The sequence below is a fragment of the Ictalurus furcatus genome, chromosome 6, assembly GCF_023375685.1.
Source record: "Ictalurus furcatus strain D&B chromosome 6, Billie_1.0, whole genome shotgun sequence".
Taxonomy (NCBI): Eukaryota; Metazoa; Chordata; class Actinopteri; order Siluriformes; family Ictaluridae; genus Ictalurus; species Ictalurus furcatus.
In genome coordinates this window covers 33178173-33204371 of record NC_071260.1, presented here as the reverse complement: position 1 = coordinate 33204371, position 26199 = coordinate 33178173, and the positions used below count along the sequence as shown (strand labels likewise).

At 42.6% G+C, this 26199-nt stretch overlaps 2 protein-coding genes across 4 annotated transcripts in view; both read left to right on the top strand.

Annotated features, from left to right (window-relative positions):
* The first annotated feature begins 32 nt into the window (after window positions 1-32).
* On the top strand, window positions 33-3931 carry commd6 (COMM domain containing 6). The gene is made up of 8 exons (XM_053627930.1): window positions 33-46; window positions 198-246; window positions 518-573; window positions 1255-1320; window positions 1407-1483; window positions 1803-1971; window positions 3185-3337; window positions 3432-3931. The coding sequence occupies exons 2-8, from the start codon at window positions 231-233 to the stop codon at window positions 3480-3482; spliced, it is 588 nt and encodes a 195-aa protein (XP_053483905.1). The 5' UTR covers window positions 33-46; window positions 198-230; the 3' UTR covers window positions 3483-3931.
* A 3650-nt stretch (window positions 3932-7581) lies between these two features.
* tbc1d4 (TBC1 domain family, member 4) overlaps window positions 7582-26199 on the top strand; it is a 33707-nt gene continuing 15089 nt past the window's right edge. The window contains exons 1-12 of one of the 3 annotated variants that reach the window (XM_053627738.1): window positions 7582-8550; window positions 14894-15439; window positions 16136-16225; window positions 16585-16689; window positions 18874-19006; window positions 19094-19185; window positions 19267-19377; window positions 19898-20008; window positions 20251-20301; window positions 21788-21993; window positions 22800-22946; window positions 25738-25886. In XM_053627738.1, the coding sequence (XP_053483713.1) occupies window positions 8167-8550; window positions 14894-15439; window positions 16136-16225; window positions 16585-16689; window positions 18874-19006; window positions 19094-19185; window positions 19267-19377; window positions 19898-20008; window positions 20251-20301; window positions 21788-21993; window positions 22800-22946; window positions 25738-25886 (2125 nt within the window). In that variant the 5' untranslated portion in view covers window positions 7582-8166. Of the gene's footprint in view, window positions 8551-14893; window positions 15440-16135; window positions 16226-16584; window positions 16690-18873; window positions 19007-19093; window positions 19186-19266; window positions 19378-19897; window positions 20009-20250; window positions 20302-20356; window positions 21431-21787; window positions 21994-22799; window positions 22947-25737; window positions 25887-26199 lie in introns of those variants that run through there. The other 2 variants (XM_053627739.1, XM_053627740.1) reach the window with 2 other exon arrangements.

The window sequence follows — 26199 nt, the reverse complement described above, 5'->3', positions numbered from 1 at the left end:
AAATTTCAGCCAATCATCATCAAGGACGCAAATGACGTATGCGGAAGTAAGTCATATGAGGAAGAACTTGAATACAATAAGCGTTTGTTTGTAAAATATTATTCCTTAAACAAACAGTAAAAAAATAATAATAATAATAAGTTAAACCTCTAGGACTTTAATAAGTTCGCAATCTTGAAGTGATTTGTTGAATACAGTCTTTTTGTAGCTGGTTCTCTACCGTCGTGAGGATGGAGCTATCATCTGGTGAGTTTGAATAGAAAATGTTTACATTAAACAGATCATATATAAGGTTTCCATATTATCTTTAGTTTACAACCTTATTATTATAGCTATATTTCCACAGTTGTGTAGCCTATTTATAATTGCACTTCACTGTACAGAGTGTCATTGATCTTTGTGTCTAACAACCTGCACTGTAAAATTCAACATGAATTAAATATGGGATACATTGTAACATTAATGCAGCTGGATTTGGCCTGATGGCCTGTTAATTCAAGTGATTATTTCTTTCCAGATGTGGCTGTAGTTGAGAACATTGGGAAATTGCCATCAGACGTGTTTGAAGGAACAGTAAGCACCAAGCGTATTCTGTGTGTTTTTATTCAGTTTACATAATGAGTCCGAGTCACAATTTTTATTGTATAATAAAAGTATGAAAAGTATGTCAAGACCTGAACATCCCAAACAGATGTGCTTGTTGAACATCCCATTCCAAAACCATGGGCATTAGTACAGAGTGGTTACCTCCTTTGCTGCTATATCAGCCTCCACTCTTCTGGAAGGCATAAATATTCCAAAATAATTTGGGAGTATTGTTGTTGGGATTTGTCATATTCAGCATCAATGAGGTCAGGCGTGATGTCGGACAGGAAGACGTCGTGTGCAGTCTGTGTTTCAGTTTATCCCAGTGGTGGTCAGTGGGGTTGAGGTCAGTGCACGGGCCACGCAGGTTCTTCCAGTCTAACATCAGCAAATCATAGACCTGTGCACAGGGTCATTGTCGTGCTGGAACGGGTTTGCGCCTCTTAGTTCCAGTGAAGGGAAATTGTACTGCTACAGCATACAAAGACATTCTATACAATTGTGTGCTTCCAATTTTTATGGCAACAGTTACTGGAAGGCTAACATACTGGTGTGACTAACATATTGGGGTTCCCACAAAACTTTAGCCCTGTATTGTATATTTATTATATAACGCAAAGGCTCTTTTTATTTTGACTACAAATCTGATCTCATTTGTTATTGTTCCAGTGTCATGAGATTCTGCTTCATCTCGAAGGAAAGCGCAGTGCAGTAGATGTGGTTGAAAGCTACCAGGTAAGTTGGGCATCTTCATTTTGCACTGTTTTTCAACACTGAACTCGTTTCTCCATACTTACGGTTAATATCTGCTTATTCAACAGAAATTTCAAAGAGCTGGGATGACCCTTGACTGGAAAGCTGTTCAGGATATCATTAGGCTGTTGTCGTTTAATTTTAGGTAAAGTATGTCTGAATATCATGAGATTCCGTGTATGCCATCAACTACATTCAAAACGATAAGATGTGTTAGATGTATCATGCATAAAATGCAGATAGCGAGAAAATAAAGACTCGCTCATGATTTTCCCAGTGAGTAGATCATAGTCTTTCGTTGCCTGAAATGTATGAGACATAGATTATATATATAGGTTATTAAACACGACAAAAACAAATCGATAGATTGCTGATCTCTTTAATATTCCTGTAGATATAAAGCTTCCTGATCCTGGTAAGCATCTGCGTTTGCTGACCTTTTCTCTAATTATAATTTGCTGTAGGTCAGCTGCGAAGACTAAACTCACTGCTGATGGTCTGGTCACTAAATTAGGAGAGTGTAGTTCTAAATGGTCCAAGTCAGCTTTACAAGTCATGCACCAGCTGTGGACTGAGCATGGCTCTCTTGTACAAGCACACCAGGAGCTGCAGGCTGTGGCCAGCATTGGACAGGTACGTCTCTACTTTACTCACATTATAATTCCCTATATCAGGGGTCTCAAACTCAAATTCTTGGGCCACATAAGCATTTTGTGAGTCCTTGAAGCACTATGAACTACTGCTATTAATTAATTAATTTTTTATTTACTTTATTGATGAACACCATATAACCTAGACTCTGAAAGTAGGTGACTTCAATGGAAACAAAGTCTTACAAAAACTTATTCAGCTGTGTGAAAGATTAGGTGATAACAATCATTATGCCAATTAGGATTTAAAATTATATATATATATATATATATATATATATATATATATATATATATATAAAATGTATATACATATATATACGCTGTGTATATAATTTGCACTCCGTCAGCTTTTTCCCCCCACGTACAGTATACGTATGTCTTGCAGAATCTGCAAAATTTTAATAATTTAATAACAATATACACCGACCATCCTGTTCAAAAGTTTACACCCCCCTGGCTCTTAATATATCGTGTCGCCTTCTTGAGCATCAGTGAACGTTCGCACCTTTTGTAATAGTCGTGTACGAGTCCCTCAGTCGTCCTCGGTGTGAAAAGATGGATCTCAATATCATATAGTCGCTGTTGGAAAGCACTCAAATATGCAGAAGATGCTGGAAAAGTAAAGAATGTGCAGGACCTGGAGGATTTTTCTGAAGAACAGTGGGCAGATTAACTGCTCAGGACAAACAAGGGACTCATGAAAATCTATCACAGAACATAAAAAACAGTCGTTGATCATCCAGGTAACAACAAAGTATTAAGAATCAAGCGTGAGTAAACTTTTGAACTGGTTCATTTGTGGGAATTGAGTTATTAGTGTGTCTTGTGGACTATAATGTAAACGTGTTATGTGAAAGAACGTATTCAGGTCTGGACTGAATAAAAAAACAAAATGCAATTTTTATGATCCCTATTATTATTATTATTATTATTATTATTATTATTAACATTTTGCAGATTCTGCCAGGCGTGTGTAAACTTATGACCTCAACTGTATTTGAGTCAGTAATTGAATCTGAAGATCTCAGACTGAGGTCTGGTGTGAATCTAGATATCACAGGCCTTGAGTAAAAATGTTGAGTAGTAGGGACTACTACATACACGTGTGTTTGACACGTGTATCCTATAGAGTAGTAAACTCTGTTACCTTGTAGTAAAAGCAAGTGTGTGTAAGAAAAGCTGTTCATTTCTAGCTGGTAGATATCCAGTGGAAGCTGGGGATGGCTGTGAGCTCTGATACATGTCGCTCGCTCAATTCCCCCTACATCTCCGTCCTGATGAAAATTGCAGACACATCTGGAGAGATTTCCTACAAGTCCTTTGAGATGACCGTTCTTCAGTTCCAGGTTTGCTAAGATGACTTTCATTATTTAATGCCATTCAGTTGATGTAGGCACACTAAAGTGATTTTTTTTTTCCCTCTTCCCTTTTATTAACCAGAACTTCTACAGACAGTTCAAAGAAATCGCTTCTGTTTTGGAAACGGTGTAAGAGTTCAGCTCCAAATGTTCACCATTTCTCTTCCGGTCCGTAGCCTTTCAGTATTTACTGACTGTTTACATTTAAACTCATTTGGTATGTACGTGTGATATTTGATTACCCATAGTGGGATATTTAACTATGCTGTATTTGCCCTGAAATGCATTTGATTTTGAATGTGTGCGGCCAAAATAATTTGTAATAAACACTGTATAAAGTTTGAATAAAGATCTTTGCTTGCATTTGTAATAGTATTTATCTAATTATACCTTAAAAGGAAACAGGGTGAAAATCGAGAGGTGAAATTCCAGCTTGAACAGGAAATGGTTCATAAAAGCTGACCCTGACTTCCTGTGCTAATTACTAGTTCATAGTGGTATTAATAAAAAAAATAAAATAGAGGTGTTCGTTAATTGCACGCTGATACACACCCTTTCATATTATTTATCTTATCTTCTTAATCCATTAAAGTCAGCACTTTTCTTTTGAAACTAAATACATTCGGTATTATTTTCCCTGTAGTTGTGGAATAATTCATCGCAGTTACTAAATATGCTTTTAGATGGATAACTGAAACATAAACAGAAGCTTGAAATAAGCCCAAGACTTTTCATAACCGAAGTACCTTTCCTATACTGTTGATGTCATCGCTCTAATTTACTATTGGAGTAACTAAACAAGATGTTAAAACCGCAAATAGTCATTTGTTGTGTTGATAGTTTGATGTCCGCTTTCCCAAAGAGTGCACATGAGAGGGGAACTCGTGCAGTGTGGTAAGCCACACGGCCACAGGGTGGCTTCGATGGGGTTACATGTCTTGCATATTTTATCTATTTCTGGAAGTAAGAGAGCTTGCGTCCATGGCGTCTTGTTACAGTCAGGGCACTAGCAGCGTTCTGAACCCAGAACGCTTTCTATGATTTTATATAACATCATCAAGAATATGTATGAATTATATGCTTCTAAACATTCTGGATGAAAAGAACAAACTACTGATAGCGAATGTATATTTCAGACAAATGTATATTTCCGCAGTATATTAAGCAATACGGTAATAATGTGCTGACGGTAAACAAGCTCAGTGCAGAACAAATATTAACATTTTCTGTCATGACCCTGTTTTTTATTTGACTGCCTGCTGGCCATGACAACATGCTTTACATTTCAATTGCTTGCGCCAGCACCAGAGAGGAACAGGGTAATAGATAAGTAGTTAACTACTATTAATATATAACTAGTCATCTCCTGTCACCACATCTATTCACCTCTACTCAGTTTGATTTTCCAATAAATAAATGTCACTGTTACTTTACTCTTTTGCATCCTTTTCTTGAATGGTTATAAAAAATGAAGAGTGTAATGTTGTGTTTATAAAGTCTGTTATTTATCTTTTACTTGTATGACCAACAGTGAGTCATTCATCTTCAGTAACTATCCTGGTCGGGGTAATGTCGGATCCAGAGCCTATCCCGGGAACACGGGGTGGGAATACACCCTGGATGAGACCATGGCTCCATGCTTACAAACATTCACTTTAGACAACATTATCAACATTCCATCTGCTGGCATGTTTTTGGAGGACAAGGATAAATCATGCAGAACTCATTGACAGACAGTAACCCGAGCTCATGGTCGAACCGGGGACCCTGGAGCTGTTAGGTGGCAGTTACCTACTGCACCACCTGTACGAAAGAAATATTTAGAAACATTAGTTGAAAACACTTTCTCTACACACTATGTAAAGTGCATCATGTGGACTTCCGTGTGTAAACTGATCACATACCATAAACTGTGTCGCACACAGTGACACCACACGACCAGTTGGATGTTCAACCATAGCTAGATCGCCATAATCCGAACGGAGTGTGCTTTATAATATAGTTATGACTTAATTATCCATCTCTTATTTGCACTTTATTTATTATACTGATCTGTGCTTGTGCTCTTGTGCGGCAAATTCAATGGCAACCATGGGAATGAAAAATAACTAGCACCTGCATTATACATACACACATATATAATGATCAAATATCAACGTTAAATAATAGTCAGGTTTACAAGGAAATGATCTAAAAATAGGAATCCATTCACAATCATGTGAGGTTGGAATGAAAGCCTGTAACCACACCGATCCTGTGTTCGTTAGCTTGAAGACCCCGTGCGCTAGCTATTTCTGAGGGAAACTTGTGCCTGGGGTCTAATTTATTTATTTATTTATATTTTACAAAACACGGTCCAGCTGTACTAATCAGGAAATGTCGTGTGAATTCTCACAAGCGCAGACAGCCTGTACACAAGGAGAGCTAAGATGAGAAGGAAGCAGAGCACTGGCTTGAGTAAGTAGAAGATGGAGTTAATCCTAGGTAATCAAAACAACCGCAGAGAAAGCAGTTTAATTCTTCTTCTTCTTCTTCTTCTTCTTCTTCTTCTTCTTCAACCAAAGGTTTTCTTTTCTGACAATATAATGCTGCTGAAAAAAAAGTGTCCTGCGAGCTGTATGAAAGTGGAACAGGACAGATAATAGTTTATCTTAGTTGAAAACAAATGTTTATTCCACGCTACTTAAATCGTATTCAATTGAACTATGGACAGCTTTCTCCAGATCGGATTAAGACCAATATCAAATTCTAAAACTGGTGTTCTTGTACAGAACCGGTGCTACAGTGTGTTAGCAGTATAAGTAGATAGCTATTTACTTTGCTGCGGTTTCACTGTGAGTGTCATTTGCTTGTGTGTAAATAACACGAGTGCTGCTGTGGGGGCATATATATATATTTTTTTGAATCAAGCAGTTGCACACCTTGCTAATACTGCAAATTCAACCAGTGTGTTACTAGAGTTCTTAACTGGAACAAAACTGCTGATGCTCTCCTCTTACATTTCTTTCTTACACTCTCCTTGTTTTTGGAGGGAGGAGCTTCAGAGAGAGCCTTGGATTGGAGGAAGGACGTGGATGCCTTCAAGTCTCATGGAAGTTGCCTAAAAATACAGACAGTGGCTTTACTGAAAACTCGGTCCTGACTGTAGAGCCCTAAATTGAATAACTTTCAACTGTGGTGATAGATTCATTCATACCAGAGGCAATTATTCGGCTTGTGATTGTGAAGCCAGGCAACAAAACTGATAAACAGAGCGGAAAGAAAAGGTTATACTGCTAAAAACAACTTTATTGCTAAATATTGCCTGTAGAGACACATAAGCCATAAGTGAGGGGACACAGAGGGAAAGACAGGAGATGAAATGGCAAAAAACAAACAAACAAACAAAAAAAAAACACCCAAACATTTCTATAAATAAATAAAATAATAAAATTGAACCCCAGATCCTGGAGCTGAGTGATTTTGAAATAAATAATTTGTTTTTGGCATAAAAATCCTCCATAGTGCCCACATTTAAAACTCAAAGAAATTTTAATAATTGCATAAACAGTGGATGGGTGAAACAACAACAACAACAGCAGCAGCAGAACAGTAGAGTGGAGATTACGGGAGATTATGAATTATAAATGAATGTCGTACACGTGTTCAGAAGTGTTGTTTATTCCCCATGTGAAGTAGGTCAGATTTACCTGATGAATTTAAAAACATTGTCCTGATTGAGTGCACTGTTCGGTCGTGACTCCGCCCCCAGACTACAGTCCCCAGTTTATGGCCACGCCTCCAACACAACACGTCACGTTCCTTTGTGTTTAAGTTATTGAGTGTTGGAAGCGTGTTTGCTTTCAGTAACTAATAGATGTTTAAAACTTTAACAAATTTTAATTCGGGGTTAGGATTTATTATTATTATTATTATTATTATTATTATTATGTTTACATATAAAAAAAGTCAACAATATGCATGAACTGAGACTGTACACATCTGTAGCGCATTCTTCCCTGCCTGAACCTTAAAAGCTGTTTAAACTAGAATATATATATATATATATATATATATATATATATATATATATATATATATATATATAGTACTGTATTAAGTTCGACAAACAGTATGATTGTAGGATAAAGTGTGATTTGGGACACGGCCCTGTTTTTGAGCCGTGTGGATGGGTACCGCCCATCCCCCTGTCAGAGCCACGCCCCCTGGCGCTGCAGCCTGGCAGAGGAGGACGACACTGCGCTGCTGTTGGTGCTGTCAGTAGCAGCGGGGGTGAAAAAAAAACAACAAAAAAACAAAAACAAAAACAAACGACGCTCAACAAACACTCAAGAATAACAAACTAAAGTGGTGAGTAGAGAGAAGAGAGTCTGTAGGGCAGTACCCGAGTTGTCAACGCTGTGGTCCGAGCTGCAGGAGCAGGAGCCTGGAGGAGCCTCCACAGTGTCTGGGAGGGTTAGGTTGTGTTGTGTTGTGTCGTGTTGTGTTGTGTTGTGTTGTGTTGTTTACACACGCGTCAGTCGCCACGTTTCAACTCCTAACTCCAGCTCGTATCTTCACAATGGAGCGTGGAAATAATTCCAGATGTTTGGAGAACACCAGCAACTACTTCTCTGTTCCAGCTCCACGCGGGACGCCTGCTCTGGCCGTCTTCTAACACTTTGTAGACTTGTGAGCAAGAAAACTGTTGTTTGAGAGCAGGACGAGAAACACACACACACACACACACACACACACACTCCATGTGATTTGTCGCACAGACGAAATCCAGCTGTTTGTTTGGAGTTGTGTTTTAGTCCTCGAGTGGAGGAGTGGAGATGGAAGGAGCGGAGGACAAAGGGAGAGGGAGAGGGAAGGAGAAGATCTTCTCGCTGTGGTATGTGGGCTGCAGCGCGCTGGACCGGCGCACCACGCTGCCCATGCTGCCGTGGCTGGTGGCCGAAATCCGCAGGAAGAGCGAGTCCGGTCCGGTTCAGGCTCGGCTCGTCCAGCTCTCCCTCACCCCCCCGATGATCCGCTGCGTGCCCGCCAGCAGCAGCAGCGCGTCCGTCTTTATCTTCGAGCACAAGGCGCAGTGCATCTCGCGCTTCGTGCACAACAGCCATGACCTCGCCTACTTCGCCTACCTCATCCGCTGTCAGCCGGACGACCCGGAGGGCGAGATGGTCTGCCATGTGTTCAAGGCGTGCGACCCAGACCAGGTACGTGGCCTAAACCCCCCCTCCCCTCCCTCCCCCTCTCCCTCAAAACTTCTGCCTGGATCACAGTCCATCCATTAATCAATGCATAATTGTTTAATTACCTAATTAGCAGAGCTGACTCATATTCATATTAAAATATGGCCGATGCACGTGCGACTGTAGCTTCCACATGGCAATGCTCTTGAGGAAGATAAGCACAAATCAGCCAAGAGGTCTTCGCTTATCATGCAACTTTCACACACACACACACACACACACAAACTTTTAGGTTGAAAATGAGTAAATAAAGCGTGCATTTCACAATGTTTTACAGCATATTGGGAGGGGTTTTTTTTTTCTTTCTTTCTGATAACTTGCTTGCTTTAAAAGATTAAGATATATAGATACAGGGCAAATGATGAGAGCTTTAATAGTAAAAGGTAGCACTTTTGCTATTATTGAAACCTAAAAGCTTTTGAAATGTTCTGAAGTGATGCTGGGCATGGACACGCTGATCGTGATCAGATCAGATAAGAATGTAGAAATGCATTAAAAATACGATTCATGATTTGATCAGATATCCAGATTTCTGCTTATGATTCTACAAGATCAAGTTAAAACGAAACCAGAAACCTGTTTTTTTTTTGGCATTAGTGCACTTTAAAAGCATGCATCTTATATATAAACATCATAACCGTTTCTAAATGCTGAAAGCTTGTCAGTGAAATGAGAGTGTGTTTTCTGAGAAAAGCGCACAACCCTTGCGATGCCTCTTTGACTAGCAGTGGGAAAAACAACCAAAAAGCAAACTGTCAGTGGCACCATTTGCTGAGAAGGCCAGGCCTCCTGACAGTTTAACGAGGAGTGCACAAATCTCTTCTGTCACATGGCTGTTGTCTCTAGATATGAGCGGGCGCCATGTCCAGAGAAATGAATTATAGGCCTGCGACCTGTTACGTCATCAACTGCTGTACGTATGAGTGTTAATAGTCCGTGCTAGGCTCACATGCAGTGTTACTGTGGTGCAAAACAGAATTGTGTGTGTGTGTGTGTGTGTGCAGGGTATGCGTGCATGTTAATTTCCAAATCGTGTTAGTCTTAATTGAAGAACATGACTTTGCCAAAATCCCTCATGTTCCATCAATTGATGTTACATTCTTAAATAGTGACCCTTATACATTCTTAACACACACACACACGCACACATGATTTGATTGCTAGTTTAGTCATTAGGCCGGTCATGTACGCTCGCCTTCTGAACAGTGAGGCTACTCTGCACCACATGGATTGAAATGAACAGTGTGTCTGTGTTTGTATGAATGAACTCATTTGGTGGGTGAATATGAGCCGGGAGGATCTGTTTCTGGAAAAAAGCATCATGTTAGTGCATGCAGCACTCAAGAACGCCACACAAGCAACTCATGGTCATGTCGTTATGCAAGAAAAACTGGCTGGATAACACTGTGTGCCAGATAGACAGCTAGGAATTTCCCTGTTCTTAGATACTAGTGGACATACGGGCCATGCAAAAGCTGTTTTTTTTTTTTAACTCTTCAACCGGGTTTCAAGAGCACCTTGAAAGTGCTACAGTTGAGACTGTCTAATCTAACACTGGTCTGAAGAAACATAATGGTTCTGATCTAAAGAACCAGTACACAGATGACGAGCTCTCAAAAGCAGCGCATTTGAACCGGAAAGCAACAGCTCAGCTTTCATTTCTGCCGTGCGAGCTGGTAGGGACGATCTGATAAGCTGAAGGAGTAAGCAACGCATGGCCGATATCTTCAACTGTCTCCGGTCTGATCGCTGTGTTCTGTCCCTCCTTTTCTTAAATCTTTTAAGATGGGCCAGAGGAGTTCACCGCTTGAGCAAACTCAGTCATTTTGATAGGGAGTTTGTTATGAAGAACGAGGCCTATTCTGTCCCTAGTTCCTGGGATGGTAATGAACATGGCACTTCAGGCCCTGCTCACATCTGGTACTCTCATCCGTCTCAAACGGCCGGATCACAAGCGCTCAGCCGAGACACGTAGGTGTTCACGCGTGGCATTACGAATGCTCCTGTGACCGCTCGTGTTCAGATTCCTTACATGGCTTCCACCGGAGATACACACAGACTGTGAAACACATCAGTTAGTATTGCTTCTTTTCTGTTTCGTGTGCCTGACTTGTTAGGTGACATGCTAGCTCTGTAATTAGCCACAAAATGCCACTAGGCTTGGAAGCTTTTACCAAGAAAACTAAGCAGACCACACTATTTTACAAAATGGGAGAAATATGAACTTTTTTGATGGGTTATAAATGTTACATAAATCATAATTTGATCAAATAGGCATATTTCAGACGGTTTTATCCTTCACGTCAATAATGCACTACTAAACACTCCTGGGCCGCCCCAACCAGGCCTGGGCTCGGACAGCTTCCCCCGTGACAGCAGGTCTGAGTCAGTTTAAGCTAGCCTTATCACCGCAGAGTAGACCCGACGCTCACTTTCTTGCATATTGGAAGATATAATCATACAGACCTACCAACTACGCTATTAATGAAACTACGAATGTACGTGCGTAAAGTAATCACGGCGAATAAGCAAGAATAAAAAGCACGTCTTCACTACATTTATCCATTTTTCACATTAAATTCTGTCCTTGTCTCTGAACAATAGTGGAACAATTCACGGGCAACAAGCAGCCGATAGACGTCTAAATCCTGTTCGTCTAGCGCTCACACTCTACTGTAAATGTGTTACCCGACTCATTTAAACCGCTTTATTGCACTGAGCGGTTGAAGAGGAGGAAGCAGGACACTCAATACTCAATAAAAGTGAACCGTGGCAACTGTGACACATCGGTACAATAGATCAGTTAGTGCTCTCTACTGTTGGTATTCTTCTGACAGAATGGAGCTGCACATCAGGTTCCCTGTGCCTTGAGTCTATCATCTGCATCAGACAGCCTCAGTAATGCCACAGTTGGAAACAAGGCATGCTTCTTTGAAACAGACTAATAATTACAAATGATTAAGAAAAACACTGGCCAAAATATACTTGTGCTTGCGCCAGTGATCTATGTATAGGAGACAGAGTGCCACTGGTTTCCATAAATAGACTGTCGGTTGTGCTTTCTGTCCATCTGAGTCATGTCTACACAATGACCCTTAGCATGGATTTCTGTCTGGCTGGGAACTGTGTACAGCCCAGAAACATGAGACACAGACTACAACGAGCAGCAACAACCAAATTGTGAAATTTGGCACACTATGTACAATTTTTTTTTTTTTTTAAATGATAAACTAAGGGCGCACGGTGGCTGAGTGTTTAGCACGTTCGCCTCACACCTCCAGGGTCGGGGGTTCAATTCCCACCGTGGCCCTGTGTGTGTGTGTGTGCGGAGTTTGCATGTTCTCCCCGTGCTGCGAGGGTTTCCTCCGGGTACTCCGGGTTCCTCCCCCAGTCCAAACACATGCATGGTAGGCTGATTGGCGTGTCCAAAGTGTCCGTAGTGTATGAATGGGTATGTGAGTGTGTATGTGATTGTGCCCTGCGATGGATTGGCACCCTGTCCAGGGTGTACCCCGCCTTGTGCCCGATACTCCCTGGGATAGGCTCCAGGTTCCCCGTGACCCTGAAAAGGATAAAGCGGTATAGAAGATGGATGGATGGATGGATGGATAAACTATACTGATGCACAAAGGGTTTAAATAGTCTGTTATAAAAGTTAACATGGGAGAGACTGTCAGATGCTCCTGAATAGTAAACAATACATGGGAGCATTTAACTGGCGTCTGATTGGCACCATAAGAGTATTTCACCTCATGGTCCACATTTCATGTAAACCTTAGTGCGGTTAAAAAAAATTGTTGTAGTAATGGTGGATTTGTTGAAGAACAAGCAACAGCAAACACTGTGTATAACTAATGTAGAAGTCTGAAATATATCTGAAGTACAGTTTGGATCTTGACAATGCCTCAGCCTTCCATGAACTGCGTAGATAATTACAGGTGTTTGTTCACATCAACAGAATAAGGAGTTCGTGTGCTCCTCGCAATGTTTTCGACCGCCCATGACGTCGCCCGAGCGGCAATTCAGAAAGCCGTATGTGTCCTGGATGAAGCTCGTGCTGACCCCTGGATTGGTACTGTTGCGTGATAGGGAAGACCTAATGAATCAGTCGGGACTTTCCAATGACTATCTAGGGAGAAAATCGGGCAAAAACAATCAATCAAACAATGCCTTCATGTAGGACTTGAAGTGTGAAGTGAGATGAGAGATTTCTATTCGATTTTGCATTCAGGATTACATGTAATGTGGAACACATTCCCTTTGAACTCTTTCTGTTACTCATCATTCAACCTTCTCATCTTCCACTGAGCTGTACGATCAGAGATTTGCTTTAAATCTTCATGTAATATCTGGAAATAAGCCATCTGTCACTTAAATATGAGCAGCTACGCCCTTTCGCTTGCGCTCACACGTCAGTTTCTCTGTGAGAGTTCTGACATGTCGTATGTTGATCTTCAGCAGGTTTTTCCTGGATTTGAAGTAAAGCCTTTGTGGAACGTTGTATTTAGGCCATGTTTTGCTTGTTTTCATCCTCCGAACGATATGCGTAGCCTGGAATATTCCTGCCGGGGTGTGTGGTTTAATGGTTATCAGCTCTTGCATTGCATGGCCTTTAACGTGGCTCTGTAGCTCAAGAGGTTGCCATGGCTACGCTACTGAAAGGCATAATATGCCCTTTAATCAAACTCGAAACTTTAGTTTACCTTTAACTTACGCAGCTGAATGTTATTTTATGAAGTTAAATACATTTGGCCAACAAGCCCACAGCCTGTTATCTTCAGCTGTGTGTACGGCGTGGAGTTGTGTTTGCTTTACTCTCGATTGCCGCCTTGAACAAGTAATCCATTTGACCTTGGTGTTGACCGTAGCTCCGGTGTTTCTCAGCTCCAGGCACTTCATGTCCATTAGAGTATGAATGTTTTGTCTGACATTTCCCCAATCGCCGAATTAATTTAGTGTTTGAAATCACAGATTCTCGTTTATTCCTGTTTAATGAAATGTGATTACTTACCCGTCACTGGTTTTGGCATATTAGCGTACAGCTCAGACTGGACGTCCCACGTTGATCGTTATTAGGACTGTAAAATGGACATCTGCACACCGTGTGTGAAGGCTGTTCTGGTGTCTGGTGCCGGTAGCATTTTATTTTTGTCACCTCCATGTCTAGACGGCGCTTGGCTCGATTCAGTCTCCAGGGCGCTGTTTGGGTTCTCCGGTTGAGTCAGGTCTGCTTGATGTCAATCAGTTTCATTTGTGTGCAAACCTGGTATGTGCTTCATGCCGGTAGAAGACGGAGCTCGTTGAAAGACGGCTGGATGAGACCGTTATCACTGTCGCTTACTACAGTGCTCCAGTCTTCTTTACTTTGTCTTTATGGAAAAATCTACCTTGCCTGCCTGCTCTCAGGTTTACGTGACTGTTGCATGCCTTCTTAACTATTTGGCAACCTAGACAAAGGGCACTATATCACTGAGCCAAGATTGTTCATTTTTACTTTAGCTTTTAGATTAGCTTCGGGTTTCAGCATTCAGATAGTTTAATCAAGACTGTCAGCTTCAAGACCCGGGGTGTGAATACGGTCAGCCTGACGTGAGGTTTGTTTTGTTGCTTTTTTTATTTAAATATTGTGATTTAATTTGGGCACGGTCATTCTTTATTCATTACCTCTCAACGACTGGCTTTACTGAGCACTGTGAGGCACGGTGAGTGTTTGATTTAAACACGTTTGCTTGTTTTTTAGCTGGTTAAACAGTCGCGCTCCAGCCCGTTACAGATCGATGACAGATTAAAGGGAAAGCCGGAGGCTCTGTTATGACGGGAGAACATTTTCTCTGCACGGTCGTGGTCCGCTTGTCCTGTTAGATGGAACGACACTGAAGATCAGTACAGAGTTATTCTGACCGATCACCTTTAAGCTACGAGGAAACGTTTCTATCTTGATGGGAGTGATCTCATCAATCACCCACGATCCTCATCAAGACATGTTCGGAATGATTTTGTTTATCCTTTATGTAGTACACTTCTAGAGAATCCGTGACAAAATGGTGACGGATCTGAAAGCTGTTCTGGCGGCTTGGTAGCGGTCCAGCACCTCACTGAAACGCTTTCTGTTGGTTCCCGATTTAATTTGTCACCTGTACCTGTATGCGAACGCTTCAGTGTTGCTCCTGTCACTCTGGAGGCAGATGACCCTGATATCACCCTGTGTCTCAGCACTGAAATTGCATGTTGTGGTATATTAACGGACATTTCTCCCAGCTTGACCTCGTGTCCGCTATGAAACGTGACGGCTGTTCTTCATCCTCAGGTGTCCGAGGTCATCAGCAGCATCCGGCAGACCTCCAAAAGTGCACTCAAAGAGGAAAACAAACCCAGGCAGGAGGCTGAGGAGTCCTTTTACAACTCGCAAAAGTTTGAGGTGCTTTACTGTGGCAAGGTGACCGTGAACCACAAAAAAGCATCCTCCACCCTGATCGACGACTGCATCGACCTGTTTCGGGAGCACGAGTCCGAGCGCAGACGTCTGCGGCTCCTGAACGGCCAGCGCTCTGTGGAGACCCCGGTGGTCTTCAGCGTGGGAGACGACCCGCTCAACGCATCGCTGTCTGAAGCTGCGCTCACAGAGATAAATGAGAAAGCAGGCGGTATGCGCGGCGCCTTCCCCGAGTGCATCCAGGAGGACTCGGGCTTTGAGCAGCAGGAGTTCCGCACTCGCTGCAGCAGCTTGGCAGGTGGCTTACAGAAGATCCCTAGAGAAACAGGAGCCCAAGTGCAAACGCGTAGGAGACATGCTAGCGCACCTAACAACGTTCAGCCCTCTGATGCAGACAAGAACCGCACCATGTTGTTTCAGGTATTACTGCACACATTCACATCCTGATTATATATATATATACACACACACACACACACACACAACGCACATCTGTTCTTTGTACAACTCTGTCTCAATTCTGTCAAATATTATAAATGTCTACTCTGTGGCAATCTTTTTAAATTCTCTGATCTTGTAGGACAAAATTTGCCGAACGTTCTGAACTTCTTGCTACTTTCTCCCCTCAGCGCCGGCATCTGGAATAAATCAAGCCGCTATTAAATCGCTCTAAATTGATGAATCTGCCAGTTACCACAATCCTCCCCTTGTTTTAGAGCCCCCATGTCGAAAAGTAAAGCTCCTGTATGTGCATGGTGATTGTGACATCAGTGAATTATGGACTAAACATGTCTCAGGAGTAATTATTGTGCATGCCAGGTGAGCAGGCACTGATCCGGGCTTTAAATGGCCACCCAAGGCTAAAAATTTCTCACCGAGCGCTCAGGGCTGTTCCTCTGAAAATCAGCTCTGAGAAATTCTTTGCGTCTGTTACACGACCTTGTTGGTGTGTGTGTGTGGGTGTGTTTTCACTCTCATAAAAGCCAGCGGGCCCATCACAAGATGAGATGAGAAGCTGCTGTGTTCATATTTTCATTTCAAGGAAAGGTCACATTTATTTATTTATTTATCTATCTATCTATCTATCTATCTATCTATTTTTTTGCGTGCCTTTAGGTGGGACGGTTCGAGGTGAATCTCATCAGCCCCGACAGCAAGACGGTAGTGCTGGAGAAGAATTTCAAAGATATCTCGTTTTGCTCCCAGGTTTGTAGCCTGGGATCTGTTTACTCTCAGGTCGATCTGATCCCCAGCTCAGGTTCAATGTCAAGCCGCTTTCACAGCGTACGGGTTTTACGCGACAGCGTTGGAAGTGTGGAGGTGGTTGTTTATAGTGGCTTGACTCTACGTTCCAGGCTTGTGACCTGTTAGTGTTTAAGGTTTTTTTTTAAAAAAAATTATATTAAATTCTCGAAACCTTTTAGCATGTTCATATCTATTGCGCAGGTTTCACCTGTTGCTCCGAACCTGTGCTGTGTAGGTGTAGGTTCGAAAGGTTTTCCTTTGTGTATGCATGCATAGTAATGCTTGTTGGAAGTTATTTATATAACATGTGGCACATACAGGGAGTGAAGCAGACGGACCACTTTGGGTTCATCTGTCGTGACGTGTTGGAGTCGGGGCCCAGCCAGTACACGTGCTACGTGTTCCAGTGTGCCAGTGAGTCTCTGGTGAGCAGCTCAATCTTTTACACACACACACACTCACACACACACTAGTGATACATTATTTACTATCAGGTAGAGAGAACAATACCTGTGCCATACTAATGGTGTGAACATAATATTTGACCCACTGAACTGAACTGAATGGAATTCAGGTCACTGTTACGTTATAAGGTTATGTTGCTATCCAGATGTTTCGCACCGGATGCCAGTTTATACACTGTAAAATACGATAGCCCCATTAAGTTATGGAAACGTATTACTTTTGACTCCAATTGTCACGGCAAGTTTTGGATATTGAACTCAAGTTTATAAGTTTTCGAAATACGGAAGTTAAAGTAATCCATCGTCTTGATTTTGTAAAACCTGTAAAACGTTTTGAGTCGAAACGAATCCGCTCACGTCTTTGAGGCAGCGGGCGATCTTTTCGTTTCCACGTTTAACCACCTGAAACGTTTTACAGCGTAGGAATCATCATGAAAGATGCGAAAGTAAACGCAAATCGTTCTCTGTTGCATCAGATTCTGGTGTGTAAATACTCTGAATAATGAAAACAGTCATCTCAAAAGCGTGAGAAAATAGTGTTATCATAAATATAATTTAGCAGTGATGCCAGCAGGAGGAAACCACCGCTGTCTTTAGAACACTGCTGATTCAAAAACCACCTTTACACGGACAGCCGTAATCTAATTACTGTCCGTATTCCGAATAAGACGTACAATATTCTGATTAAGGTGTTTACATGAGTCGCTTTTAGAATATTCCTTTCATGTTCAGGTTTTACGTGTTATAGAACGTAGATCGATTAACGGCGCACGTCGTTACGTCACCGCGCCACGATTAGCGCAAACAGACGACTGTTTGAAGCCGTGGGCTGTGTCCCAAACCGCGTACTTACCGTCTATACAGTAGACGAGATACATTTATTTCTCCTACTATATAGTAGGCAAGTATGCGGTTTGGGACGCAGCCGTGCTCTCTTGTTTGCCGTCAAACGGTCGAGCGCTGCCGTGTGTGTACGTGTCCTGTCGCACAACGCGGTGAAAACTCTCACACGACGTTAATAGTGTGATTAAGGTGTGTACATGTCTGTAACGTGACTAAAACAGGAATACTCCACACGTCTTAATTCCATCTGTGTTTACTTCGAGTGTGACTTTAATCAGATTAAGGTCATCAATAATCTCTGTTTACATGCTAGTTTCGTAATCAGAGTCTCGTCTTAATCGGGTTCGTATCGGAATATCGCCGTCCGTGTAAACGCACTGAAAGTGTCTCAGACTGACAGCAGGAACTACAGTAGGTCTGGTTTGGTGATGATATAGTCTGTCTGCAACTGAAACACAAGGGGCAAGGCTATAATTTCTGGCTTAAAGTAACCAGGTAAACATTTAGCAAGTACAACAGCCTTCAGTTACACTATATGACCATGTGGACCGGCCGTACTGTATGTGGGCCTTCCCCAGTCTGTTTCCACAAAGTCGGAAGCACACAACTGTCTAGAATGTCTAAAGTTGTATTCTGTAGCATGAAAACTTCCCTTCAGTGGAAGTAACAGGATTGAACCCATAGACTTGTTCCAGCACGACCTGTGCACACAGTGAGATTCGTAAAGACGTGGTTTGGCAAGGTTTTTAATGTAGAAGAACTCGAGTGGCACGAGCCCGGACCTCGACCCCGTTGAACACCTTTGGGAGGAGTCGGAACACTGACTGTGCACCAAACCTTCTCATCCGGCATCGGTACCTGACCTCACTAAGGCTCTTGTGGCTGAACGGGCAGAACTTTCCCAGAGCCATGTTCCCAAATCTAGTGGAAAGCCTTTCCAAAAGAGGGGAAGCAGTTATAGTAGCAAAGGGGGGGCCAACTTTGGAATGGGTCGAGTGTTCAGCAAGCACATACGGGTATATTGAGCTGGTGTCCACATACTTTTGGCCACATAGTGTACCTTAAGAATTAAATGCAGCCTGTCCAGAAACATGTATGTAATGATGGTGTCCTATTACCCCATGATATTGCACGTGGGATTGAATCAGATCGTTTATTCCAAATATCTATTTCCATCGCTCCTCTATTTGCATAAAACCCACATCAAACATGTGAATGGAAACCCCACTGATGGAAGGTTTATGTGTACTGTAAGTAACATGGTATTGTGGTGTTATAGTGGGGCGGTTGTCTTCCTCTCAGGTGGATGAGGTGATGCTGACTCTGAAGCAGGCCTTCAGTACAGCTGCAGCACTGCAGAGCTCCAAAACCCAGATCAAGCTATGTGAGGCCTGTCCGATGCACGACCTGCACAAGCTTTGCGAGCGCATCGAAGGTGCAGCCAACACTTCCGTCACACACACACACACACACACCATTTATTCACTGAAACAAAACCAATTTGTTTATTTCGTAACCACAGGACTGTACCCTCCCAGAGCAAAGCTGGCCATTCAAAAATACCTCTCCCTGCTGAGCGATAACGAGCAGGCCGACATTTTCGAACGCGTGCAGGTAAACAAAGGAAGGGGAATTCCAGCATCCGTGACCTCTAATGCTCGTCCTAATCGCTTTTCCTTGTTTTCCGCTGTGCAGAAGATGAAGCCAAGTTGCGATCAGGAGGAGAATGAGCTGGTTATTCTTCACCTCAGGCACCTGTGTGAGACCAAGCAGAAGACGCATGCGCACATCGGAGAGGCTCCTCAGGTACAGCACGCAATCCATAGCACACACCCCATTCACGCTGACAGACATCTCGAGCTGTGTAATCGGATTAGAGGGATCGTAAATGTCTAATCTGTATAGATTAGAACGCAGTGTCCTGTCAAGTTATGATTCTGATAAGTCTTTAAGGGGGAAAAACCCCCGAATGCGTGTCTCCTTCTCGGTGTGCGTTCGAGCGAGAACGCTCGGAGCTTTTCCAAACATAGCGCTGACGTCATGCTCCAGTCCACCCGCAGGAGGCAAAGTGCATTTCAGAGTAACTCGAACGGTCTCAGTGCTGGCTTCCACTCACAGATGAACACTTACTCAGGACTTTTACCATCCCGAGTTCCAAAGCGCGTTTGTATCCCTCGGCCGTCGGTGGACGGTAACCGCTAAAACTGCGCTTTGGTTTGAGGAACGTTCATTGTATTTATTCGCCGAAGTAAAGTGAACATTTAGCGTTTAAATGTGCGTTGCGTGTGTTCTAACGCGCAGTCGTGCGTCTCTTTGTGTGTTGTAGAACGCAGTAGGTTCCGAGAGCTCAAGTGCAGCTGGACGCAACAAGCTGGACGTGCTGAAGAATAAAGCACGCAGCTCCCTCACCAGCTCCCTGGAGAACATCATTTCACGGGTCCGTGTGTGTGTGTGTGTGTGTGTGTGTGTCAGTGTGTCATTTCAGCCCAAGAGCTGATCGTAACACTTTGAAATGTGCTTTGTGTCACTCCCATATGTGTGTGTTTGTGTGTGACTTGCTTGTGGGTGTATGCTTATTTTCCCATGTTACCCTTGGGCAAATCTGTGTAGAAACAGGAGCTCACTTTAATCTCTCTCTGTCTCTCTCTCTCTCTCTCTCTCTCTCTCTCTCTCCTCCAGGGTGCAAACCGGATGCGCATGCGTCTAGGAAGCATGGGCAGCTTTGACCGAGTGAGTATCCTCTCTGAACTCTACTCCCCCTCATATAGTCTTTGTGAATTCCAGGATCTCGTAGTTCCATTAGAAAGAGCTATGAGTGCACACACTCCTACTGACCATATCACACACTGTGTGGTTTCCCTGTGGTGTGAAGACGCTCTGTGATGTTTGCTGGCGTTCACATTAAAAATAAAAAAAAGAGAGAGAGAGAGAAAAAAAAAGCTGTAAGATGTTTGCGTTCTTTCTCCAGAGCCAAACGTTTGGTAATGACTCTGTTTCGAGTATGGTGATGATCCCCGGTCATGCGTCCTGCTTGCTGCGGATTGCTGATCTACCGAAAGTTTTTTGTTCCTAGAGAAGCATAACAGAGTTTGCTATCGCTGTGAGGCCCCTGCGGGATTCTGAAGATAACACGTCTTTGCTATCCCATCCGACAGACATCAGGCCTGCTGCTTAACTGTCCTGCCACACGGTGTGTCCCGCTCACCATGCCTGAACAGCAAGGACAACGCAATTCAGAGAGCTTAACGAAGTTCTTTTCCAGATGCTGTTATTTATAGAGTAGGGGGAAAAAAGTAAAATATTTATAGATATTAAATATTAAACGCGCCCTGAAGCCGTGCTGTCGGTTGTTTCTGTTTCTGCTGAAGTGAACTACACCGAGCGTGTTTCTGTGGGATCTCTGCTTAAGGATAGTGCTAAGAAAGCTGCAGCTGTAGTCAGTGTGTTTTCCTTCGTCATGTAGATAATCAGTGTTTTCCCCAAATTTAGCCTTGGCAGGGGAAGGCTGGCTGGGGAATTAGGGGAGGGGGAGGGGTTGACTCCACCAGAAATAGACTAGTGGAGAGCGTTGTGCAGCTGTTGCTCTTTTCCTGGTTCATCTGAAAGCTGTGTAAAGGGAGCGCACCAGGTTAGGCCTCAGAGGGTAAGGACAGGAAGCAAGGAAGTGAGCCAGAATGAGCCATTCCTATAAGCAGGGTAGAAAACATGACCAGATCAAGCATGTGTGATGTTTGTAGTCACAGGACATGGGTTATTAGCATACAATAGAGTCAGGAGTATGTGTGCAGTCACGCTGATTCCAGTTCTGCCACTTCAGAGGTCTGGGATATACACCGAGAGCGCCGAGAGACGTCTCTGGGTGAGCGGGCACTGTTCACACTGGCGCACCTGGTATTTGGCTTCGGTGTGTTTGTGGGTTGGCGGTGCCGTAGACGATCCATTAGAGTGTGTGTGCGCTTTTATGAGTGGAATTTTTTTATATGGGAGAGAAGTTGTGCGGAGAATATTGTATGGCTGATGGTGTTTTTAGTATCGTTATGAAATTTTTTTGTGGTTAGTAGAATTTCTGAAAAACTCAAGTGCAGTGCTGTGTGTTTATTAACGCTCCGGTTATTTAGAAGTTTCAGGACCTTGGTTCTTTATCTGCCAGCTCTTGAGCACAAACATTTTTATAAACGGGTCACTAAGCAGTCCGTTTTAATCTCTGGCCACGCAGCAAGACGAGTCTCCCGGTGATTCTCCTCCAGGGACTCCTCCCGCTACCTTGGATGAGGACCCGGACGCCCCTCTGTTCCGGCGCCGTGCACACACCTTCAGCCACCCTCCAATCAAGAAGAGGATCTCTTTCACCGAGTTACCGACCCAGAACAAGGTTCCTTTGCACAGACAGCAGTCTCTTGCTCCAGAGCTGTTGCAGAGCAGGTAACACATCACTTCCTGTCTTACATGATCAAATCATGGCTGCGTTATCTCGAGCCTAGTCAGCTCTTGTGGTCTCAATAGAAATACCGATTAATGTCTCCTCAAAGGCAAGAACGGTTAAGGGGTACTCTTGACATGTTGAGACTTTTCTCACCTTTTAAAAACAGACCTCAACATCAGTGTATAATGTTATTTTAAAATATATATATATATATATAAATATATTTGTAAGACTTGGCGTACGATGTGCTGACATCTTTAATGTCTGCCTCGGTGAAGATCGAACAAGATATTAGGAAGGATGCAGATGTGGGTCAGTACTACAGAAATGCTGAGTGCTTTTAAGTTCGTTTCCTTGTGTTAGGGGAAGAACACGCTTGTGTAGATTCAAAAGATCAGGATGATAAGTAAAGCGTTACCCCCTATAGCATGCATGCTAACACTGTTAATGAGATATGAGGCATGTTGCTGTGTAATGCTAAATTGAATACTAATTCAGATAATCGATCAAGTCACTGGCACAAATTATTCTCTCTGTACCTCTCTGAATGCACGGTTGATTTTTAACGAAATCTATCAACCTTTGATTGTTTTATTCTCTAATCTAAAAAAATCAAAAAGTAAAATTTGGATATTAAGGTATGTTAATGATTCCGCCTTGAAAGCCGCTTCTTTTCTTTGAAAGAATATTCACCCGAGCAGCCTTTAATCGCTCGTTCGAGGAACTCGAGCACTCCATGTGCCGTATTTTGTCCCAAACTGTTCTTCCACAGCGGTGTTCTTGTCTGCCTGTAATCTCTCTTCAGCCCGGTGCGTGTACCAAGAAAACGCAGTGTCTCTGAGGGCGAGTCTTCCTTCAACCTTCCCTCCTCCTTCTCCACTTCCACTTTCCTGAAAAGTTTTTACCTGGGCTCCATCAGCTCACTGGCCTCCCTGCCGGACAGCCCCAAGAGGTGAGAGGGGGCGCTGGCTGTAACCCCCCACACCCCAGTGCCCCTGAGACAGGAGCAGGGCAGCGATGCCATGCAGTAACCCTGGGCTGGCAGCAGTGTCTGTCTGAACATTAACCCCTTGTCAATCTTCCGCCGTTTTCTCTGAGAGGAATTTCTATTCTCTCAGCCTCTTTCTCTTGCTCCTCACTGCTGGATTACTTGTCTGCATCTCCAGGAAACCCGGAAACCTGATAGCGCGAATCCTCCCTCAGTTAAACCGCATGACGCTTCTCAGTCTGCTGTATAGTGCTCTAAATGTCACGTATAACTCTATCACTAACACCTAAGTCCAGCACCGTATCGCCAGCACAGTTACAAATTGCCACAGCTTTCTACTAATCTAGGCTTCACTGTGTTTATCTCAGCGTTAGCGTCCTCATATAGTACTAATTGAAAGATTTAAAATGGAGAATGTGATTCTGTGATGATTTAGTTTAACAACCTGCCTAAATGTATCACCTGATATAATATTTAAGACGTTATAGTCATTATATTTTACGTTAAGCTTTGTTCTATGACCGGTATCACGTAATATCTCTGCGTTAAGGCTGCTCACTGAACAAATACACTACCCTTGCTCTTGTTATTGGTAAAGAATCAATGCTGAAGCGGTGTAATGTTTCCTTACTACTTTAAAGTTGATATATAATAATAATAATAATAATAATAATAATAATAATAATAATAATAATAATAAAGTAACTCATGGTATTAGAAGGGTGGTGTGATACTCTGAAGCAGATTATTTTCGGCCCAAATCCCAGCGGTTTGCCAGCGATTACAATCTTTATTAATGAACAAAAACATCATGCTTTTAACCATTTATCCAATTATAGTTCAGTTTAATTTCCTGTAATCACCTAAAGCGAAGGTTACTATAGAAGCCATTACATACAAGAACGAGTGCATTAATATAAAGCTGTGGTTTTAGGCATAAGCAGCCGGCACTACTGTCAGAGCCCTGCTGTTATTTGTTTATAATGAATTGATTATACAATAGAGAATAGTTATAAGAGAGTAATAATACGAACGCTTCTGTGTGTAGTTATCTTGGCTTGGTAGGCTTGAAGAAACCTGTGCTTATATCTGAAGAGAATTCGGACACGCTGTCTGAACCGGCGGTTCGAAATAAAGAGATTTTGATTGGATTTTGAAGCTCTTTTGCCGAATCATAGCTGCTAATTTTCACCAAGGATGTCCGATTCCGTGAAGAAAGCGACTTGGAATGTGAAATGAATGATTATACGATGCTCGTTCTTGTTGCTTGCTGTGTGACGGTTGAAGTATGTGGAACAGCGTGAGAGATTAGCCAGAGAGCTGTTGGAAATCTTTTTTTTTTTTTAAATAAATTAATATCACCACATATCCGATGACGGTTTATTTTGCTTTGTGTGGTTTTTAATGATTGGCAGTAGGAAAGCTCTCGTGAGATTTATGTTGGAGAACACTTGGTTACTGGTATTTCTAGTTTCATATTTCTGGCTCGGGTTCGATTGCGCTTTGTTCAGTCCACTGTTGGCTATCTGATTCATTTATACGCACGTATACACGTACACTCACTGGCCACTTTAAAAGGAACACCTGTCTCCGTGCCCATCCATGCAGTTATCCAATCAGACAATCACATGGCAGCGGTGCGGTGTATAAAATCGTGCAGATATAGGTCAAGAGCTTCAAGAAATGTCCACGTCAGACATCAGAATGAAGGAAAAATGTGCTCTCAGACACAGGGTTGATGGTGCCAGATGGGTGGTTTTGAGTATTTCAGAAACTTGGCTGACAGGAGCGAAACCTCATGTGATCTTCTGCCTCAGTAAGTCAGAAGTTTCTGAAATACTCAGACTAGCCCGTCTGGCACCAACAACCATGCCATGGTGGAGTCACTGAGATAATGTGTTTCTTCATTCTGAAGCACTGTGCCTGTGTCGGCGTGATTTTATGCACTCGTGCCTCCACGTGATTGGCTGTTTGGATAATTGCATGAATGTGCATGGGTGCAGGTGTTCCTATTCAAGTGACCAATGTATATATTTAAGGATGTTGGAGGATAAAAGTCCTCCAACGTCTGAAATAACACAAGGATGACTTTTGCCTGTATATCTGATGCCTTAAACGTTGCCGTAACTATTTTGACATATTAATCCTTCCCATTGTAGGCAACCTGTAGGGTTTTTTTTTTTTTCACCCACTAGTCAATCACACATGAAGCCTTTTAATAAACTGTTACCCCTTTTCTGATAATCGCTTAACTAATATCTAATATCTCCTTTTGCTTTTGTGTTGCTGTACGTTTTTAGCCTATGACATTATGAGCTTCGCGTTATTTTTCCAATACGAAATACTTTGCTGAGACATTTTGGAAAGAGAATCTCTTTCTTTCCGGTCGTCGGATAATGCACGCCATTTGGATTCATGTTTGCTGTTTAACGTTATGTTTTTCTACTGAGAGAAATCCGAAATCGTATTCCGGCCTGCTGTAAATAAATAAATAAATAAATAAAATGAGGAAAAAGCGATTTGTATTTGAACGAGCATTCCACATGAAAGATTTGTCTCTCACTGTGAACTCGATCGATAATGAAAATGGATCATATTTCCCAATTAATATGTGGAAAGTGTCACAAAGTGTAAAATGCTTTTTCTTCATCTTATTGGTGTCCAGTACTCTACATAAGATTTCCACTTTAATGGGATTAGTTAATGTGTACTAACTGACCCCGTGTGTGTGTGTGTGTGTGTGTGTGTGTGACAGTAATGGGGAGGACAGAAACAGGAGGCTGTCCGGCTGCAGCACTGACTCGGTGTCTGCAGTGACTACACGCAGAGTGTCTTGGCGTCAGAAGATTTTCCTGAGGGTGGCTTCACCCATAAACAAAGCCTCAGCCTCGATGCACAAGGCTGGTGTGTAAACATACCCACACGAATGTGTGTACAGACACAACATTTCTCCCAAATATATCGTGAACAGCCAACACAACCAGCTGGCTGTGCTTTGTTATGCCTCAGTTGAATTATTGCACGTGTATCACTGCTCCTTAAAAGCGGTGTATGATTTAGACACACTGCACAGCAATCACAGGACAGGAATACTGCCACACTGGATTATTAGAGCAAGCCTAAAGCAATACTTCCAGTGTTTTTCAGCTTCATTCATGTAAATTTTTATTTTTTTTTTTTTTAATCTACCGCATTTGTATTGTCGGGAAAGTTTCCA

What these genes read in the sequence shown, in the direction of transcription:
- commd6 (XM_053627930.1), top strand. An exon ending in CTGTGGCCAGCATTGGACAG is followed by an intron (nt 1,972 to 3,184) that starts GTACGTCTCTAC and finishes GTTCATTTCTAG; the next exon opens with CTGGTAGATATCCAGTGGAA. An exon ending in TGACCGTTCTTCAGTTCCAG is followed by an intron (nt 3,338 to 3,431) that starts GTTTGCTAAGAT and finishes TTTATTAACCAG; the next exon opens with AACTTCTACAGACAGTTCAA.